The sequence below is a fragment of the Cebus imitator genome, unplaced genomic scaffold (genome assembly GCF_001604975.1).
Source record: "Cebus imitator isolate Cc_AM_T3 unplaced genomic scaffold, Cebus_imitator-1.0 Scaffold46, whole genome shotgun sequence".
Classification (NCBI taxonomy): domain Eukaryota; kingdom Metazoa; phylum Chordata; class Mammalia; order Primates; family Cebidae; genus Cebus; species Cebus imitator.
In genome coordinates this window covers 272322-287723 of record NW_016107361.1, presented here as the reverse complement: position 1 = coordinate 287723, position 15402 = coordinate 272322, and the positions used below count along the sequence as shown (strand labels likewise).

General features: G+C 40.2%; 1 protein-coding gene across 1 annotated transcript in view; it reads right to left on the bottom strand.

The window, feature by feature from the left end:
* Nucleotides 1-13401, bottom strand: part of MCC (MCC regulator of WNT signaling pathway) — a 460356-nt gene extending 446955 nt beyond the window's left edge. The window contains exon 1 of the mRNA XM_017527172.2: nucleotides 13148-13401. Coding sequence (XP_017382661.1) covers nucleotides 13148-13302 — 155 coding nt within the window. The 5' untranslated portion in view covers nucleotides 13303-13401. The remainder of the gene's footprint in view (nucleotides 1-13147) is intronic.
* Between the last annotated feature and the right edge of the window lie 2001 nt (nucleotides 13402-15402).

Genomic DNA, 15402 nt, shown 5'->3' with positions numbered 1-15402 from the left:
ATATATATATATATATATATATATATATACATATATATATATACATAACTGGGCAACTATCCATCAACTTTTCAATAACAACTAGAACATAAAATTATGAGAGTTTTTAGGTTTACTCCATCTCATAACCTTTATATAAGAAGTGACAAAAAAAATCCTAACCCACAGTTCAGTGGTTTTGAAAATACTATTACTGCATGGAATTGAAGGAATTGGATAATAACAACTACTACTAAAGAGAAACTATGGATTTATCAGGGTGAGTTCACAAACAACCAGACAGCTGCCCAATAGAGACTGACTTAAACAGCATGCTTTTCCGTAAGAATACACTACCACTAAAATCCTGAGCTAGTATACACAATCCATAAAAATCAAATTATTTCAGTCCTGAAAAAGCTGATAGAAGATGTCCCAAAAGAAGAAGATGATACTGATTAGAAAGTGCTGTGTGACGTATCTAGTTACATGACCAGTTACTCGCAGGGGCACTGAAGTTTGGTCACACTGGTAAAATGCACCTAGTATGTATTTTCAAAATATAAACTCCTCAGCTAAATTGGACAAAAAGCTGATAAACCTTTTTCTAAAACTTATCAAGCATTTGAAGTATTTCTGTTAAGTGCTGGGCCCTGAGGTTACTAAGGCAAAAGACAAGAAAGCATGGTCTCTGCCTTGAATATGGGGAGAAAGGAAATGAAAACAATAAGAATATAAAATGCGAGCAGTGCTGGTGTAGGAGTATGTGCAAGGTGCTAGGGCATCAGCAAAGTGTCCATAGAGGAGGAGCTATATGGAAACAGCCTAGAAAAAAATGAGAGGGTGCTCACCAGGTAGGTAAGGGGGAGTGAAAGGCACTTACGGGGAGCTGCACGTGCACAGCACCGATGCTTGGAGCAGCCTGGCACGCTGGAGTGAGAGAGGAATGCAGCAAGAGATAATGCTGGAGGGGGAGTGCAGTCCCGTGCCAGACAGGCAGGGCCTTAAATTAAATGCCCCTAGAAGGAGTCTGAACTTATCTGTAAGGAACAGGCAACTGTGGAAGGATTTTAGGAAGAGCTGCCTGCTCAGTTCTGAGATATAGAAAAATGACTTCAGCGTCAGTGCCGAGAGTCCTGGAGGGGGCAAGCCTGCAGATTAGAATAGTAGGATAATAATCCTGGTTAGAGATGAAGTAGCTTAGGAAACAAAAAAAGGAGAGAGGGATAAGCCGCACTGATTTCATCCTTTGCCTATAATAAATATAAAACTGCCACCACATTTTCAGAAGAGTAAATACTTCCCCAACAATTTCTCAGTGACTTTCATCCTGTTTATTACTGTGAAATAAAGTCAGCTTAAGACACAGCACATAAGACTGTACAAATAAAGGCCTTTCCTGAAAGCATTAACCTCTAATGCAGAGTATTTTGTTAAGTTTCTCATTTCTCAGAAAGAAGTTCTGAAATTTTATAAATAAATGCAAAATTATGACATTTAAAGGAAATGAAGCCACATCATTATGAAAAAGCTTTCCTTCACCCCATCTATTTTCTCACTTCCTTTATCTATACTACAAATTTGGGCATGTGGAAGTTTTAAACAATACACAACAGGTGTACTAAACAATGTCACTTGCCATAATATTGAATGGATGTCCAATTAACACCAACATTAAGTCTAAATGCTCTTTCAAGTATCTTCTATATCATTTATGTGAATGTTTTAAATAATTAAACACAAAACTCATCTATCTAGAATTTTCCAACAACAGTTTCACAAGTAAATATTCAACTAAGAGTTACATCAGACAAACATTTAATGCTTATTAGTCAGTCAATCTAGAAATTTGTTCAATTTATTTTTTCACTTTGTTAGGTGACAGGGATCCAAATGTTTGTTGAAGTAATAGGTCCAGAGAATCCTTCTACCTAGCCATCTTTTTTCTCCCATCAGTTAGAGTCATTGATAATCAATGGCATAAATTTAGTGCTGACTCATTTACATATTTAAACTGGCATTTTGAAATGACAATGAGAAGCTGACAATTAACTGTTCTCTAAGGAAATGCCCTTTCTCTCCATATGGCTTCCACTCTGAGACCAAGAATTAAAGAGATTTTCAATTTATGGAACAACAGAGAGTCTCTCCAGCTGAGACTCCCATGTCATTTCATTTAGAATGCAAATACCAACATTTTAAATGCCATTCCTGATGCTAAGAAGGCAGTTATAAAGTGAAAAATCACCCTCACCATGGAGCTTTGGTAAATTAAAAAGTAAAGGACTTTAGAACTTTAAAGGAAAATAAGTTTTCTCATGTTAGCTAGGCAACATGTATGGTGGGAAATACCCTCAAGAAGCTATGATACATTAGCTCCTCGCCTATTAATTCCTGTTGCAAAGATTACATAAAATAATGTATGGTCTGATTGTAAACTATAAAGGTTTCTGTAAACACATGCCATTGTTACTTTAGACTTCCACTGATATGTTGACTCAAAATAAAAAGACTGTAAAATGACATTGTGGGCCAGAGGAAAAATGAAAAATACCCTGAAAAACATGCATTGAACTAAACTGGTATCCTTATAAAATTCTCAGCTGCGGTTTTTGAAAAGATTGAAAGCTAACCCTAAAATTCGTATGAATACTCAAGGACCCAACCACAGACTAAAAATCTTGAAAAAGAACAAAGTTGGACAATTCACACTTCCTGATTTCAAAACTTAGAAGAAAGCAACAGTAATCAAGACAGTGCAGTACTAGTACAAGGATAGGTATATAGAGCAATGCAAAGGACTTGAGAGTCCAGAAATATATTCTTCCATTTATGGTCTATTAATTTTTAACAAGGGAGTCAAGAAAATGAAAAAGACTAGTCCTTTCAACAAATGACTGTTGACAACTGAATATCCACATTCAAAGGAATGAAGTTGGATTTCTTCTTCACATCATACACAAAAATTAACTCAAAATAGATCATAGACTTAAATATAAGAGCTAAAACTGTAAAACTGTTATAAAAAACATTTAAATTATTTCTGACCTTTGGTTAGACAAAGCCTTTTTAACGACAGTATCAAAACACAAGCATTAAAAGGCCCCAGAATGTAAAATGTCCACAGCAGGCAAGTCTAGAGAGGCAGTAGACTAGTGGCTGCCTAGAGCTGGGGTGGTTGGGGGAAACTGGGTGACTGTTAATGGGTACAGGGTTTCTTTTTGAGGTGATGAAACTATTCTAAAAATGGTTGTAATGATTGTTACAAGACTCTGAATATATAAAACCATTTAATTGTATGCTTTAAATGGGTTAATTATGCAGTATGTCAATTATATCTCAATAAAGCTATTTAAATATACCTTAAAGAAATGTATGTGAAAAGCCACATCAAGTAGTGGTCAAGACCTTCATTCGTTAAACATAAGTTTGAATTCAGGGTCTTACTAACTGTAGAATCTTGAGCAAATAACAGTAACTCTGAACCTGTTTTTCTCATCTTTAAATTCTGTAATAAAAATTCCTTTCTCAAAGTAATGAGTATTAAATGAGATCATGCAGACTAAATGTGTATTTGGTGCAGCATAGCATCCACTAAGCACTCGATAATATTAGCTATTAAAAGAAAAGGCCTAGACTGCAGGTAGCTGCTAAAAAAAACCAGTAAATTGATTGAGGTATTGCTGTGTTATTTTTTAAATTATATATAAACTTAATAATAAACAGGGTTCTTCCAAATAGGCAGGCTCACTTTGAAACACTCAGTAAAAAAAGAAAGCAGGTCATAACAGAAACACAGAGGCTGGATTTACTGTTCCACCTAAAACAGCTAGAAAACAAGACAAAATACATGAAATAATGATTTTCAGACATTATATAACAGTCTAAGAATACAATCCATGAGTAAAGGGCAACAAGCAAGGTGAGCCTACACTTACACCAACTTATTGCCTGGAGGCAGTCCATAGGCTGCAGAACAGGAGGGAAAATCCAATCTGCACCCAGTGGTCTCACTGAGTTGAGGAGAGAGAGAACAAAATTCAGGGAAGCTGAGGCAGATTAAATTTGTGGTGCAGGGGGAAGAGGAAGGAATGCCTTAGATAAAAGGAGCTCCAAAGATGTGGAGAGTATGCTTTAGTTTGGCATGACTAGAGCAGTCTTTAGCCATAATAAATTAGCCATTGTCTAAAGACTGCTCTAGTCATGCCAAACAAAGCTTAAAGGCAAGCTTCCAAAACAGCCAAACTCAACTGCAAGCCAGAAAGAAATATAGGAATACAATACAAAAATCAGCACCCAACAAGTTAAAATATCTGGCATCCAATCGACATAACTAGGCATGCAAAGAAGCAGAAGTAAGTTCCATAACCATAAGAAAAATCAATCAATAGGCCCAGAAATGACAGGGATGATGGAATTAGGAGACAAGAATTTTAAAAGTTATAAATATGCTCCATATGTTCAAATGGAACTTTTATAGGTGAAAAATATACTATGAATACAGTATGAAGAATGCAGTATCACTCCACTTTTTGGTGATGACACTAAGACAGAGGAGGGTCTGGTGCCAACTCACACAGTGGCAGAGCCTAGAGAAAACCCAACTTTCCTGGCTCTGATCCAGGGCTCTTTCCACTAGGTTGCAGAGAAATAACACAATCTGACAGACGCTTTAGTTGGCTACCTGGCTGCTGTATGCCTGGGCCTTGGATACGGAATATAGAGGAATCAAGGGTAGAAGTAGGAGTCTATTATATAATAAACTTGGTGAGAAACAAGTGATGGTTTGGACCTCAGTGGTAGAAAGGAAGATGGTGAGAAACAGTTGGGTATTAGGTATATTTTAAAGAGTTGGTTGGGTTACTGATGGGGTGGATGCAGCATTTGAAAAGAGGAGAATGCAAGAAGACTACAAGTTTTTGACTTGAGCCTCTAGCGAGGGAGTAGCCATTTACTGAAATGGAGAAAAGGGAGAGGAGTCAGGAATTCAGCTCTGTAAGCGGTAAGTTTGGGATGCCATCATACATGGAAGTCAAGTATGCAGTTACTGCATATAGCTGTCTTAAATTCAAGGGAGAGACTGAGGTCAGAGATATGTAAAGAGTATAGATGGTGGACAAATGACTAAAGTTTGGAAGCTCTGGGCTTTAAGAGTCTATAGATAAGAAGAATCTGTGATCCAATAATGTGGCATCATGTTCCTCAGGCAAAGCAGACTCTTGCCAGTCTTGCAGAGAGTCCTTCCTATCATTATGGCTTCTCTCATTATTTGTCAGGATTATCCACTTTCTTTTCCTTTGTTTCTGCACCGTGAGCATTATGTAAGCTATATGAATAGCTGGTGAACACTCTGTACATGTTAGCTGTATCTTATCTGAAATAAATAATCCTGTTTCTCAAAAGTAATACGGTTTCACTTGCACATGAATGTTCATAATGCCTTTGTTTATAATAGCTTCAAACTAGAAACAACCTAAATGTCCATCAATTAATGAATAGATAAACAAATTGTGGTACCTTCATACAATGAAATGTTAGTAAGTAAAAGGAACTACAGTACTGATACATGTAAAAGTATGCATGAATTTCACAAGCATGATGTTGCTCAAAAAAAGTCAGAAACAAAAGTAATGCATGCTGTATGATTCCGTGTATGTGAAACACTAAAAGACAAATCTAATCTGTGGTAATAGAAAGCAGATCAATGGTTGCAGGGGACTGGGTTTGGGATAGCAATGGACTAGGAAGTGGCACAGGAAACTTGCGTTATGAAAATCAATCCTGATTGTGGTGGTAGTTATACCGGTATATAAATTTGTCAAAACTCATTGAGATATACACTTTAAATGGGTTTGTTTTACTGCATGTCAGTAAATCAGAAAATACTGCATATCAGTTAGCTCTTCTCAAAAGTAATACGGTTTCACTTGTATGTGAATGTTCATAATGCCAACGTGTCCTCTTCAAAATTCTCTCCCATGTTACTTTACAATCCTAACTAAGTAGGGCTCTACTTTTTATCTTGAGCTGCTTCAAGGGGAGTTCTGTACGGTGTTTTTTTAACCTAATAAAAAATGAAATAGGATCATATTTTTCTTTGACTTATCTTGGTAGGCTGATTGCTTTATGGCGGTTTTAACGGTTGTTTTTTTTTTTCTTCTTTATTCTCCCACTTAGGTTCAGATTATACTTTTCCTAGTGACACTATGGTTTCATTGTAGCTTTGAGGCTTTCAGTGCTATTCGGATTCTTTGATGCTTGGCTTTGGTTATGCTGCCGTTTGAATCTCACAAAGGTTTTCTTTTTAAAATTGTGTTCCAGAGTTACTGCTTCCAAGTAGAATAAATATATTGCAGGCTTTATACTTTTGTCATGAGAATCTACTTTGCCATGAGACAAGGAATCTAGAGGTCATAATCTTTCTGTTTCACTTACCTTTGGTTCAAGTGACTCTTTCAACCCTTTAAGAGTCAGATGACTTTTCTATCTTGCCTCCCCAAGTTCAATTTCTGCTAACACTGAATAAGGGAGAATAGTAGAGTATGTTTAAGATGTATACAAATTTGTAGTTCTTTAGTTAAGCAAACTACCATATTCTCCATTAAATCTAAAAACCTTTTGTTGTTTATAGTTGTTGCTGCTGTTGTTTAGGGAGGATTGAACAAAGTGCCTGCAAGCAATTTTAGCTCATAACTTCAGTTTTGACGAATTCTTTAATAACAGTACATGGAACAATGAAGTTGTTTATTCTAGCATTATATAAAATACCATATTTCAAAACTTCTAAGATGTACAGTTTAACATTGTGAAATGTGAATGTTTCTTAAAATTTGTTGGCCTTGTACCAACATAGTTACCATTGCTTGCTTGGTGTGAATCAGGTTGTTATTCCTTGTAAAATGACTAGATAACTGCAAACATCAGTGCTTCCTCAACAATACAAGTTGTGGTTACTGTCTGAAAAACTTCCATCAACACCTTCTAGTAAGATCAGAAGTGTCAACATCAATACTTGCAGAAAAGGTGTAGGCATGTTAGAAGAAAATACTATAGAAAATAGTATGCTGCATCCCTAAATATTTTGATGTCACAGAGGTTGACGTAAAATACAACATTGATGCTCTAAATCAAAAAGTGATTTGGAAGACTTGGATTTTCCTATTTTTATTTATTTTATTTTATTTTCAGACAGGGTCTTGCTCTGTCACCCAAGCCGAGTCCAGTGGGTATTCACAACTCACTGCAGCCTTGACTTCCCAGGCTCAAGTGATCCTCCCACCTCAGCCTTCTGAGTAGCCAGGACTACAGGTGCAAGCTGCCACGCCTGGCTAATTTTTTAATTTTTTTTGTAGAGACAGAGTTTCTCCATGTTGTTCGGGATCGTCTTGAACTCCTAAGTTCAAGAGATCCATCTGCCTCAGCCTCCCAAAGCGCTGGGATTAAAGGCGTGAGCCATCGCAGCTGGCCAAGACTTGGATTTTAAATGTGAAGACATTTTAGAATTATTTTAACAATCTGATTATCCTATTTTCCTTTTTATGTATTACAAGAGTGCAATATGATAAAAATCTGTAACTTAACAATTTTAAGGGAGTCCTTTCAGTAAGAATTCAAAAATTCTAAGTGGTAATAAGTATTTTGCTGTGTTTTAATTGGTACATAAAATAATGGTTTGTCCTAGTCTTTGGCAACTTAGATTTAATGAAATTCTAAAACAAATAATTAGAAACAATCTAAATAGTCAATAATAGGACAATAATTAAATTAATTAAATAAATAATGGCATTACAACAAATATAAATCTTTTATAACAGATTTGTTGAGCTATAATTCATGTACCATTATGTTCACCCATTAAAATTCAATTGTTTTTTACTATATTCACAGATCTGTAAAACTATCACCACAATCAATTTTAGAACACTTTTATCACTTCAGAAAAATAAATTCCATACTCTTTAGCTCTCATTTGCCTATTCTTCCCATTAGCCACAAACCTGAGTAACCACAAATCCACTTTCTATGTCTATAAAACGGTCTACTCTAGACATTTCACATAAATGGAATAATATAATATGTGGCCTTTTGTGACTGGCTTCTTTCCCTTAGCATTAATGTTTTCAAGGTTCATCCTTGTTGTAGCATATATTGGTACCTCATTCCTTTTTATGGCTGAAAAATATTCCATTACATGGATACATGGCATCTTGTTTATTCATTCATCAGATGATGAGCATGTGGGTACATCTTTTGACTATTATAAATAATGTTGTTATGAACATTTATTTATGTTTTTGAGTGAACATATATTTTCAGTTTTCCTGGCTATATATCTAGGAGTAGAATTGCTGGAGTCATATGCCAATTCTATGTTTATGTTTTAGAGGAATTGATAGACTGTTTTCCAAAGTACCTGCACCATTTCACATTCCTACCAGCAATATATAAGGGTTCTGGTTTCTTCACATCCTTGTCAACACTTATTATTATCCGACTTTTTGGTTATAGCTTCCTGGTGGGTGTAAAGTAGAATCCCACTGTGGTTTTAATTTACCTTTCCTTAGTAGCTAATGATGCTGAGCATCTTTTCATGTGCATAGTGGTTATGTCCATGTCTCCCCTGGAGAAACGTCACCCGTATGTTCACTGCAGAACTGTTCACGATAGTAAAGACATGGACCCAACCTAAATGCCCATTGTTGAAAGAGCAGACAAAGAAAGTGTGGTATATATACACTATGGAATACTATGCAGTCACAAAGAAGAACTAGATCATGTCTTTTGCAGGGACATGGATGGGGCTGAAGGCCATTACCCTTAGCAAACTATAACACAGGATTAGAACACCAAATACCACACAATCTCACATGTAAGTGGGAGCTAAATGGTGAGAACACATGGACACATAGAGGGGAACAACACACACTGGGGCCTATCAGAGGGTGGAAGTTGGGAGGAGGAGGAGGATCAGGAAAAATAACTCATGAGTACTAGGCTTAGTACCCATAAATAATGAGTACTAGGAATGGGTGATGAAATCATCTATACAACAAACTCCCATGACACAAGTTTACCTATGTAACAAACCTACACATGTACTCCTGAACTTAAAATAAAAGTTAAAAAAATACATTTTAAAAATATTACATAAATGTAAACAATATCTGGAAAGGAAAGTACTTGAAACATTTTCCAATATACATGAGCATACCACTGTTTATTTTTGGCCACTTTTACATCAGAATTTGCTGATTGTGTGCTACATGGTAGATACTGTGCTAAGCACTGAGCGTACTGTAAGAAAACAGACATGATTTCTGCCCTCAGGAAGACTAAATTTAATGAGAGAATGATAATAAACAGGCAAAGTAGGAAACAGAAATGCAACTGTAGGTTGTAAAGAGCACTTTGAAAGAAAGCAATCAGTACTAGGATGGACAACAATGGCAGGATAAGGCAAACCTGTTTTGATATAGTGGTCAGGGAAGCTCTAAGGCATCAACATTTGAACTGAGACTTGGGAACTCAAAATATAAGTGCTGGCTTTCAATATTTGTCAAAAGTATGTTCAACATAAGCAGTTTCTTATATCGAACAATAAAAACAAAAAGCTTTAACATTCCAAAGGAAAAATAATTTCAACAAATAGAGCAACCTCTACCACCTTCTATAGTATGATATGCAGGGTCCAAAAAATCCAGTACCATAAAATATGGGGTAAAGGCATTGTAAGGTTAATGAAATGCACTGAAAGAGCTTACTGTGATCTCACTGTGTTGCCCAAATCCAGCAGGGTCCCAGCCACAGTTTGGAGCCACTTGATCATAGCTTTCTGCTCCATCTTAACTATAAATGGGGATGATTCTGGGTCCCTTTTACAGGCTAAAGTTCCTTGGCAGAAGCAGCAATTCCAAGAATCTAATTAGTTGATGCCTTTTTTTTGTCAGCCTGATGGAAAGACTGAGACGAGAATGCTGAAAGCACAAAGCACCACCCCTTATCTCCCTGACATTTCCCTTCATGGCCCAGTTTCTCTTCCACTTATCCTTCCCCCAAACTTGAAATTTCCAGCTTACTCCTGTTTAGAATGAGGGCTAGGCAGAGGACCAGAGAAATATAGTTGAACGTGGATTATCATGGTGGGATGGGGGAATTATTATAGGCATTAACTGCTACTTGCCCATCCAATTATCTATTTCCTGCTCTTAGTAACAGAACCCAGATTTTGTTTAGGAGGTAATGTGCCTAGTTGAATTACATGCTTCCTCAGACTCTATTGCAGTAGGCACAGTTAAGTGATGTAGTTTGACCAATAAGATGTCAATTAAGGAATTTGGGAAAGCTCTGCTTTAATGATGTAGGCACCACTTATTTCCATTTCCTTTTACATCTTCTTTCTTAGAATTTGGGGATGAGGAGGGAGACAGGGCAATCATCGTTGGACTATGAGATAATCATGAAGATGAACGGTTTATGTGAAAAATGGTGCTGGAGAAAAGTAGAAAGTAGATGGGCACTGACACCACTGCAGAGCTGCTGCCCCAACCTAGATAGCCTACCTCCAGATTTCCAGTAGGTGACAAAGCTAACCCTTATTTGACTGTGGTTAGGTTACTGTGATGACACATAGTCATCTGAAATCCTAACAGATACAGCTGTCTACCATAAACATAAACTTAACGTCTCTGGATGAATCCAAAGTTTCTAAGGTTTTAATGTAAAAAGTCCAACTCTCATGCCTGTTAAAACAGAAAATGCACAACTCTCCCAACCATATCACCCACTACAGAGTGGCAAGTACAGGTCACTAAACGAAAGCAGCACAGAAAAGTGACTTCGGAGAGGGAGTCATTTAATGCCCCTTATCTTCATCAACCCCATTCCCCAAGTCATACCACATAAACATAAATTCCAGGTAAAACTGTGCTTACCATGTAAACACACTTCCAGACAAGTTCCTTGTTGCCCTAGATTGCCATCTCTAAACTTCTCCTACATGGTAATTCTGCCACAGCCTAATTTCCAGGGAAGCTCCACCCACAGTTAAAGTTATGATTTAGGGTTCATCACTACATATACCTTGAAACTTGTAAGGAGACACATTAATGTGGCTCAAGGAATGTTAACAACCTTTTCCACTTTTGCCCCAGCTAGTTTCTACTCCAATCCAAAAACGGCTTCTTTATCACCATCCGCTTACACACACAATGCCTCACCCTCCAAAACAGAGTTCTCAAATTATGCTTACAGAGTTCATTATCCTCCAGCGTAGATCACCAAAAATAATGTATTTATACAGAAAGTACAGTTCAGATAAAGCAACATATTAATAGGCCAAATTAGAAAAGAAGGATAGCATGCTGCTAGTTTTCTATATGCACTCTTGCCGATGAGAAATTAAACTTTTTTGCATCCATGCCGGGAGCAGTGACTCAGGCCTGAAATCCTAGCATTTGCGGAGGCCGAGGCAGGCGGATCACTGGAGGTCAGGAGTTTGAGACAAGCCTGGCCAAATGGTGAAGCACCTTTTCTACTAAAAATACAAAAATTAGCAGGGTGTGGTGGTTGGCACCTGTCATCCCAGCTACTTGGGAGGCTGCAGCAGGAGAATTGCTTGAACCAGGAGGCAGGAAGTTGCAGTGAGCCAACATCAGACCACTGCACTCCAGCCTGGGTGATAGAGCAAGATTCTGTTTCAAAATAAGCAAATAAACAAAATTGCATCCAAAGTTGAATGGAGATTGCTTTTATTATTGCAAATAAGATAACAACCTTTCAAGCAGGAAAACAACAAAAAAGAAAACTATATAATGAAAATTTTTTTTTAAATCCCAAAACCAAATTATGGAAAGACTTCCTGATAAAAACTTGCGTGCAGTCAATCAGAATTACATATTATTTTCATTTCCAAGCAGAATTACTCCATCAAGTTTTCCGATATCTTTCTAAAGTTTCTCAGTAAAATTTCAGAAAAGTAATAAAAATTCACCCAAGAATGATAAAAATTGAGTCCCAAATAATTATTTGTAATTGCAAATTCTTACATGTTAAATTACCTGTTTAAGAGAGCTTTTTAAAAATTTTTAAGGGAAAATTTCGGTACTTTTTTTTTTTTTTTTTTAGGTAGGCAGGGACAATCAGGAACAGGAACAATCAGGGACAATCAGGACAATCAGAAACGGTCTTTAGCATCACCAAGACAAAGACTAAAGAAACATATAAGACACAGCTTTGGCTGCCCCTTCATCCAAGGCAATTCAAATTTCCACGGATACTAAGTCTTCAGTGTCCGGTGTCAACCTTTCATAGAAGCATACCAGAAAACGCTACGATTGCCTTCCCCACCACGAGAGTCTAAGTGACACAAATTTTGCCAGAAGTAATTATTTGGCCAAGCCAGGAGGCACGAAGCTTAAACACTGCCCCTGTAGAGGGTCTGGGGGATCCGAAGCAAACACCCCAAAGTTTGTTTGGGAATGGAGGCGCTCAGGCGCCCGGAGCCACCCCGCGAGGTTCACCTGACCAGCGCACAAAGCTGGGTAGGGGTCGGGTCTAGCCCCAGTTTGCTCCTAAGCGCTTCGTTCCCCTCAGGCTAGTGTGTTTAAATCAATACTGGGTGGCAAACGATGCCCATTCTTTGAGCTCTGAAGTTTGGAATTCGGGGGTTCTGCGGCACAAGAAAGTTCTTCGCAGACTATTTCCATGTCCAGGGCTGTCGCTGAGAGCGCATCTCCTCCCGGTGCGGCCCCGCGCTGTCCACCGAGCAGCCGGGCAGATCTCTGCCCCGTGCCGCAGCATCTTGACGCCCAGACCCCGAGGCTGTAGGGCAGCCTCTCCTACCTGGGACAAGCGGCCAGAACTCCTTTTCCCACAGGGAGGAACGCCCAGGGCCCCGGGGAGAGTGCGCATCCTAAGGAGATATCTCCCAACCCCTAGACAAAGACTGCGCTGGGAAAAGTTGGACCAACTGGCACCCCCGGAAGGCGAACAGAGGAGCCCCTCGGTCTTGGGGGCCGAGCCGGCAACGCGCTCTCGGAGTCGCGGCCAACTTTTCCCGCGAGGTTCTCAGCAACTTGCCACAAGTTGGGGCGAGGGGGCAGAGCAGGGGTCAAGGGCGCGCGGAGGGGCTGATGTCGCCCCAGCCGGTTCCTCGTACCTCCCCGCGTACCTGCTGATGTATCCGTCCCCGTCGCCGTCGCACGTCTGGAAGAGGCGCCGCATCCTCTCCTCCTCGCCGGTGCTGGACGTGTCGCTGCTGCTGCCGCCGCCGCCGCCGCCGCTGCTGGCGCTCCCCGCAGCCGCTGCCGCAGCGGCCGCCATCATGTGCCCGCTCCCTGCTTGGGAGGAGGAGGACGCGCGTCCGCTGCAGGAATCCGCCGGGAGCGCAAGCTGCCTGCAGTCCAGAACCTGACTGACAACGGAGCATGCCCAGTGGCCGCCGAGGCGCTCCGGGCGAGGGATTCCACCTCTCCGGGTTTTGCCCGGGCTGGGAAGATGGGCGCCCTGGAATCGCCCGAGTGAGCACCTCAGGGAAGAGGGAGGAAGGGAAGGTGGCTGGAGCAGTCAGGAAGCCAAGGGTGGCAACGGGAACGCGAGAGGAGGCAGAATACACCGGAGGGCCCCGGGAAGGGTGTCAGCATTGTGCAGCTGGCCACGACGCGGGCCGCGGACACTTGGGGACGCTTCAGGCAAAGGGTGGGTGTTCTCCTGACGGAACTCCTCCGACCGCCGGGAGTCTTGGATTCCTTTTCCAGAAAAACCATCAACACTCCCCGTTCTACAAACTCAAAACGGTGCTTGTCATCTCACTTTCCAGGAATGTTCCAGGTTTTGTACCCATATCACCCAGTGAGAACCGGAATGACTGGCCTTTTTATGGAATTTTGACACCTGTCAAGAAACCTGGCCCTCGCAGCCCTGATCTTGGCTTCCACTCTGTACTGCGAACAGTCTGCAGTCCTCCGTGGCATTGTGCACGTTGGGTCCATTTCTGGAAACGGCTCACTGCACTGGCCAGGCATCACTGGAATTTGTCCCCTACAGCTTTAATAATGCCAAGAGCAAACATAATAGATGGTCTCATTTGATCCACACTACAGACTTGGAAGATGCCTCTTTTACTAGCAATCCTACGACTTAGGAAGTATTAATAGATAAGTACCTTACAGAGGTATCTTGCGTATAAAAGGAGAGCATACATAACGCAATTAGGACAGTGTCCAACACGTACTAAGTGCTCAACAAATGTTTGCTCTCATTGTTCCCAATTTACAGATAAGAAACCCGAGGTACCAAGACCTGGTCAAGGTTCCAGGTTTAGTAAGTGTCAGGGCAGAGGCAAGTCCAGACAGCCTAACGCCGGAGCAGGAGCCATTAAACCCTGCACTACTCTCCCGTAGCCAAAGAGGAACCACAATGAAGCAATTTGCGGTTTAGTGAATGACTCATTATTCTGTCCTAGATTTTCTGCCAGAGGCCTGTGAAGTTCTCTGGTGGTTTTAAAATATGTTCACAGATTTTTTGGTGTATCCCTCATCAAGAAGTGGAGTCTGCTGCTTCCCCTAAACCTGACTAGACTTGTGACTGCCTTGACTTCTGAGGCTAGGTTAGAAAAGGCAATGCAGATTCCACTGGCTATCCCTTGGAACATATACCTCTGAAGCCCTGAGCTTCCTGAAAAGAAGTTTGGCTAACCTGAAGCTGGAGAAAAGATGCAGAGAAACCATGTAAAGAAAAAAGAAAAGGGATGACCAAAGAGTTAAAGCTGTTCTAGCCCCCGGATCTTTGAATCTTCCCAGACTAGGTGCCAGACATGAGGTCTGGATGCTGCAACTGCATTAGAGACCCTGAGCAAAACTGGCTAACCAACCACCAGAGCTGTGAAGTTAATAATAATTGTTGTTTAAAGCCATCAAGTTTTGAGGTGGTTTGTTATGCAGCAATAGATAACTGGAGCAAGTTTATATGTCTTGGGAACATCTGCCAGGTCAGAGGGAAGGGAACTCTGCCCTCTTTCTCCCCGCTCCACGCCATCTACCTAGTCCTACTTCTTTATAATTCTCTAAGTTCCCAAGATTTCAGGGCACTGAAATCGTAGATTAATGGGTTATTGAGTTAATGGGTTTTCATGGGAGTGGGACTAGTGATTTTATAAGAAGACTAAGAGAGACCTGAGTTAGCAGACTCAGGCTCCTTGCCATGTGATGCCCTGCCCTGTTTTGGGGACTCTACAGAGTCACCACCAGCAAGGTGGCCCCTTGACCTTGGACTTTTCAGTCTCCAGAACTGTAAGAAATAAATTCATTTCTTTATAAATCACCCTAGTTTCAGGTAGTCTGTTCTAAGCAACAGAAAATGGACTAGACCAGAAATTAGTACCGAGAGTGGGGTATTAACCACAACAAATACCTGAAAATGTAGAAT